The sequence below is a fragment of the Monocercomonoides exilis genome (assembly GCF_001643675.1).
Source record: "Monocercomonoides exilis strain PA203 chromosome Unknown scaffold38-1042076, whole genome shotgun sequence".
Classification (NCBI taxonomy): domain Eukaryota; phylum Preaxostyla; order Oxymonadida; family Polymastigidae; genus Monocercomonoides; species Monocercomonoides exilis.
The window spans coordinates 419,921-426,734 of NW_027150583.1; the positions used below are offsets into that span (position 1 = coordinate 419,921).

The following is a 6,814-nucleotide window of genomic DNA, read 5'->3' on the forward strand; positions in this document are numbered from 1 at the left end:
TGGGTAAAGTAATGAATAATAAACTGTCTATTTGTGCGTGTAAAGTAGTTATTGTGGGTGTAATTGACAAGCTCGGATTCAATCTATTTTTCAATTTTATTCGATATCTCTCATTCGCTATTTGTCTTGCTTTTTGTTTTTGTAAATGCTCCGTCCACAAGTTGTCCAAAATACGCTGATTTGCTTCCCCATCTGCTCTTGTCAATGGATTTCGTAATATATGAAAATTGGTCAAACAACAAGCCACACAGAAATAATCAGCAACCCTTTCAACTTCAAATGGCCACTGTCTTCGAAAAACTGAAAAGAGGGTCTTCAGACGACCGAAAAACCGTTCCACGATAACTCGATGAGTTGCTAGCTCTGGTGTTCCCACTGGTTTGGTGATAATTGCAGCCAAATCAGGTCTCGCTCCTATGTAAGCCGAATCAGCCAATATTTTTGCCCCTCCCAAACGATCCAAAAATTGAGGATAATGATCTTTAAAGACTGTAAAGTCATGAGTAGAGCCAGAATGAATTGCACTGATAGTACTTGCTGTCCCAACTTTGGGATTGATTCCAACCTCAGCTTTCACACAATATGTGTGATGTTTCCCGCTAAAAAACTTTTTCCCAAAGTCTAATCGACCTCCAGGTCTGTTGATGGGAATGATTGTGCAGTCCAAAACAATTCCAACCTCCTTCATCACTTCAATCCTGTCAGGGCGAAATGTCAAAAACAAATCTGCTAATGGAGCTCTGATATGAGAAACAATACTGTGAAGAAGTCTGACAAGAGCGTTTTGAGTTTCATAGAAAGGTGTGGATAATAAAAGTGTGAGTGTTGTTGAACCGTGATGAAGAAAAGTGAGTAACAAGAATAACTGTTCATCAAAATTGTTGATTGCTTTCAGTTTCCCTCGACGATGAGGAACTTCCATTTGAAGAATGTGAATGAGAAAATCAAATTCTTCTTTTGTGAATCCAGTAAGTCGAAAAAAAGAAGAAACAGGATCATCAAAAAAGTCACAAGCTTTTTTGATGATGGAAATTTTTTCTTTCTTTTGAAGTGATTCATTCCGTTGTGGAATAATATTTCTCCTCTCCACACTCTTCAAAACGTCCAAAAAATTTGAATGTGACATCAGAAAAAAATAAGAACAACTTTCGTTTGATCAAAACCAAATATTGAAATTTTGTTATTAATGATCACGAAACCAACATTTGTGAATATGAATGTTATTGAATCAAATCAAATAAGTTTGATTCTATTCGGTTTTCAATCGATATTATTAAGTGTTTATATATCTTTTGCGGATGCATCAGATAAAACACAAAAGGTTCTAACTTGTTCGAATTTTCCCTGCCGCACCGAATTGATTGAAGAAATTCGAATTATTTGTGACTTTTTGAATGTTTCTCGCTCAATTCGGTATTTTCTTAATCTTTTTCCAGGCAACTCGAGGATTTTCAAATTTTTTTTGTTTTGTAACTTGTGATCTTAACTTTTTTTGTTTCTTAAATTACTTCACCATTATTTTGAGTTAGGTTTTAACATTTTGTTTGTGTGTTTATTATATGTAATTAAAACTTTTTATGATCGGTTTTTTGAGTTTTGTTTATTTTTTGTTTAGTGCATTTATATCATGTTTTTATGCAATTTTAACAAGTATAAATAACTTTTAACCATTTTTAACTATATTTTTTATATGTTTAGTATAAATATGATAGTTCTGAATGTTTAAATAATATTTTTTTAACAAATTCACTCATTTCATATTTTAATATTTTGTTTTGAGTACAAACAAGTCAACAATGATAATTAATGAAAATTTCTTGAATTTTTATTTATGCTTTATATTAATTTATATAAAAAAACATATCAATAATAAAATCATATTGTATTTAGATAAAAATGTAACAAAGGTGAATTGAAAAATAAAAAACAATAGAAAAACTCACTGTCTTTGGTTTAACAAGCTCTGCAAAGGAGTTTCGCTGACTCTCTTTTCTTTTATTGAAGCACTAGAGGAAGAAGCAGAAGGAAAGGAAGACGATGATGAGGGTTGCTGAAAGCGAAGAGACCTCCACTGATTTGGTAAAAACCAACTTGATAATTCGTCACTGTTTCTTTCTCTTTCTTCATCTTCATCTCTTTCGTTGATTATTATTTCGTCTCTCCTTTCCTTTTCTTCGACAGTTTTCTTTTCTTTCTTCTCCTTTTCATCTTTTCTTTCTTTTTCTCTTTGATCTTCCCCAGTTCGCTGCTCTTGGGCTTCAGAATTGCCTGAAAAACATAGTTATGGTAATGGAAATATAAAAACAAGTAAAATAAACATTATAAACATTAATATGGGTAAAAATAAAAAAGTCTAACTATCTTCTGAATAAAATAGAGTTGTGATTGATGATGGTGTTGGAGCTTCAGGATTCAATCTTTTCTTCATATTGACTCGATAGCGTTCATTAGCGATTCGCTTTGCTTCCACTTTCTTCTCATGTGACTGCATCAGATATCCAATGAATCGAGAATTTGCATCTGAGTCGACTGCAGTCAGTGGGTTTTTCAGGATGTGAAAATTCGTCAAACAGCATGCAATTGTGAAATACTCCGCCACTCTTTCCACTTCAAATGGCCATGGACGCCTGAAAACGGCAAAAAGAGTCTTCAACCTCCCAAAAAATCGCTCGACAATTACTCTTTTGGATGCCAATTCGGGTGTTCCGACAGGTTTTGAGATTATTGCACCCAATTCTGGCCTTGCTCCAATGTATGCTGAGTCAGCAAGTATCTTTGCTCCTCCCAATTGACTCTCAAATTGAGGTAAATGATCTTTGAAAAGGACAAAATCATGTGTTGACCCAGTTTGGACGTGACTAATTGTACAAGCAGTACCAATTCGAGGATTAACACCAACTTCCACCTTCACACAGTAAATATGATGCTTTCCACTATAAAATTTCTTTCCATATTCCAACCTTCCACCTGGACGATTTGTGGGAATTACCGTACAATCCAAAACAAGACCCACCTCCTTCATTCCTTCTAGACGATCTGGGCGAAAAGTGAGAAATAAATCAGTCAAGGGCACTCTGATGTCTGCAGCAATTCTGTGAAGAAGTCGAATTGTTGCATTTTGAGTGTCATAAAAAGAAGAAGAAAGCATAAATGTTAGTGTAGTGGATCCATGATGAAGAAAAGTGAGTAATAAAAAAAGTTGATCAGAAAAATTGTTGATTGCCTTTTCTTTTCCTCGATGAGGAGATATTTCTTTTTGAAGAAGTTGAAGTAACAAATCGAACTCAAATCGGGCGAAGCCCGTAAAGCGAAAAAAAGCAGTTGGTGTGTTGTCCAAAATATTTAAAGCTCTTTCGATGATTGAAGTGGTTTTTTTTGTTTCTTTGATAGCAGGAGAAGCAGGCATTTTATTTCTTTCTTCAACTCTCTCTAAGACACTCAAAAGTGAAGATTCAGACATTGATCGAAACAGTCAAAAAATGATAACAACAAACACACCCTTTATATGTAAATATTTTTGTGATCAAAAAGGACCCATGATAAAAAACAATGGATGTGATTAAATCACATTGGAACTTAGTCGATCTTTTTGGAATGATATCAAACTCATACCAAAAAGAAAAAGTTAATGCGATATAACAAAATAAATTCGAATAAGTTCTACTGTTAGTCGGTGAGGAAACCCGATCCAGGGAGGAAACCCGATCCATTTTTGATCAAAAACTTGGATTAATGTTTTTGATCAAAACTATGGAAAAGAAACCTTCTCTTGTCAGAATTAAAGCATCGAGTGATATGCGTTCTATTGGAGATGAGTTTATCAAGGCCTTGTATGCCTATGATATTTTGCAATATTCCGGTCGTGAAATCGAGGAAAGCGGGTTGATTTCGAGAGGATGTTTGGTGAGAGCCTTGAAAGCAAGAAAAGAAGGGAGAGATTTAAGAAAAAACGGTAGACCAACATTGTTTACTAAAGCAGAAGAAGATGAGTTTGAAGAGAGGATTTTGGAGGACATTAGGATCGGAATTTATCACACGAAACGAAATATTATGCAAATGGTGTGAAAACAAGTCTTTTCATCATTTTTTTTAACTTTTTTTGTTTTTCAGGCAAATGAATTATTGTGCAAAAAAAGAAGCGAAGGAGAAGAAATCAAAACTGTGGACAAGCATTGGGTTGATCGTTTTTTGTTAAGACATAAAAAAATCAGCTTGCAAAAGCCGAAACCGCTGCCCATTGGAAGGGCTGCACATTCATGCAAAGCTGTATTAATTCCGTTTTTCGACGCCTACGAAAAATATTTCTTCAAAGTGAAACCTATTCCTCAATTGATGTTCAATATTGATGAAACATCAACAGTTTTTTCAGCTTTGTTTGAAGAACAGGTAGCTTCATCATCTTCTGTACCATCATCAATCACTCCAGAATCGTCTCTGCCAACCTCCACATCCATCATTGTAATGACTAGCTCCGATGGGTGCAGATACCTTGCACCAGTTCTCATTCCCTTCAAAACAATTCCAGCTGAATATCTTCTTGCCACAACCTCAACTGAAGTTTTTATTCCAACCACGTCAGGCCATTTAACATCGTCATTATTTGCTGAATTGTTCAAAAAAATATTTTTGCCAGAAATAAACAAAAAACGGTGCGCCATAGGAAAGCAATATGATCATGCTATGCTGGTCATGGATGGAGGTGTGGGTCATTTCAGCGATGAAATGAAAAAAGTTTGCAGAGACAATTTAATAGATTTGATAAAACTTCCTTCTCACACCTCTCATATTCTACAGCCCAACGACCAATTTGTGTTTGCGAGTTTAAAGAGGAATTTCAGCAAGGCAACGGAAAGCGGGAAGGCTACGACGGTCGCGGAGAGAAGAGAAGCATTTATTCGAACATTGAAAAATGGACTATCAGCTGCTAGTTACCCCTCAACGATAATTGCTTCGTGGAGGGTTTGCGGCTTATTTCCAATGGACAAAAATGCAGTTTTGAATCGTTTGCCTGATGCCCCTCCTCAATGGGCTGCCTCACAAATAAATCCTGAAAGAGCACCAGAAGGTGCTTCATTTGGAGCAGTCTATTATTCATCTGACGATGATCATCAACTTTTTGCTTTAATTAAGACTTTTTCTCAATTTCAGTTAATAATACGTTTATTTGAATTTCTGTTTTTGAAAATCGTGCTTATTATTTTATTCAGTTTTTTTTTCTGTTAACAGTGCATTTTTCATATATTGAACATATTTTTTTCGTCAAAAAAACATAAAATTTCATCAATTTATCTTAAATGTTTTTTTAGATCATTGGGTCGGGTTTCCTCCCTGGATCGGGTTTCCTCCCCGACTAGTTTTATAACTCTTCGCATATTCCCTGTATCACCAATTAGTTCTGTAAATTGAAAATGATTCTTATTCATCTTTTATTAATAACTCAATCTAACAATTTGATCTCTGCGACTTGATATTTACATATAGAAACAATGAAAAATGACTGAAAAGGTTTTGTCAACTTGTCAAATTTTGTCATTCTTTAACCATTTCGCAATTTTCGATTTTACAAAATTATTATCAATGAATCAACAAACAGCAGTTCAAGATATCTAAAATTTTTAAATTATCAATTGACACTATCATGCTCCCACAATTATTTTTTCATTGGCTTGAAATATCAGTTTGCAAAATTATTTTGTCACATTTTTTCACGGACTATCACTGACAAAATTGAAAATAACAAATATTTCAAATGCTATCACCTAATTTTTTTCAAAACGCTTTTCATAATCTTTGGAAGTTTTTTTTTTTTTTTTTTTTTTTTTTTTTTTTTTTTTTTAGTGACAGATAGATGATTTTATTACCTGTTGTGTCACAGAGGGAGACGAACAATAAAATTTGTTATCTCTCTTTCGAAATTTTTTATATTCAAGATGATCTCAATATTGAGTGTTGTATCAAACAACTTATTGTAATTATTGAAAGGAAATGGCAAACAGTTTTTTTGAAAAAGCATTATCGAGTATAATTCCGAGATAACGTTGGTGATGAATTTTGATTTAGTGAATGCTCCGATTCATCAATATTAATAGAGTTGGAAATAAATACTTGCAAATGTCACTACGACCAAATCGTTCCGATAAAGTTGAAATTTCGTCAATTCAAAATGAAATTTGGTTATGATATGAAAATTTGGTTAATAAAAAAATATTTTCTCAAAAATGATTTTTCAAAATAATAATAATATCGAATGTGAAAGAAATAATTTGATACAATATTTCTATTCAGTCATTTTTATTGATAAATTAATCCATGTGGATGGAAATTCATTAATCAAATGAATAACTTTTCATTGAGAATATTTCACGTGAATTTTCACACACAATAAATCTTGTTATTATCACGATGTTTTCGAAAAAATGTGAAAACTTGTAATATTTGAGCATTGGAAAAAGAAAGAGAAAATTATATCGGTGATAATGTTTTATCGCTTGAAGAAAAATAAATAAAAGTTCGTATTATCATCAAAATGTTTTTTTTTTCATAAAAAACCAATTTTTCGAGACTTCTGTGAATATTTTTGAAATCAATACTTTTTTCGAGGTGTTGATTATTTTTATAATTTATTGAAGTCAGAGGGTCACAACAAACTTTAATTCAAAACAAAAATTTCTCAGAAAACACTTTATCCTCATTCTTTTGAAAATACAAATACTTCAAACCTTCAGGTATTTGAGTTATAATTATTTTTTTAATTTTGGGAAAATATCTGCATTTTATGGGATGGATCTATTCCAATCGCTTTGACATCTCACCT

At 33.0% G+C, this 6,814-nt stretch overlaps 1 protein-coding gene across 1 annotated transcript; it reads right to left on the reverse strand.

Moving 5' to 3' along the window:
• Positions 1-2,353: 2,353 nt before the first annotated feature.
• On the reverse strand, positions 2,354-3,148 carry MONOS_13802c1 (putative DDE superfamily endonuclease; the record flags this gene model as incomplete). The annotated part of the gene is made up of 1 exon (XM_067866538.1): positions 2,354-3,148. The coding sequence occupies one exon, from the start codon at positions 3,146-3,148 to the stop codon at positions 2,354-2,356; it is 795 nt and encodes a 264-aa protein (XP_067723185.1).
• Between the last annotated feature and the right edge of the window lie 3,666 nt (positions 3,149-6,814).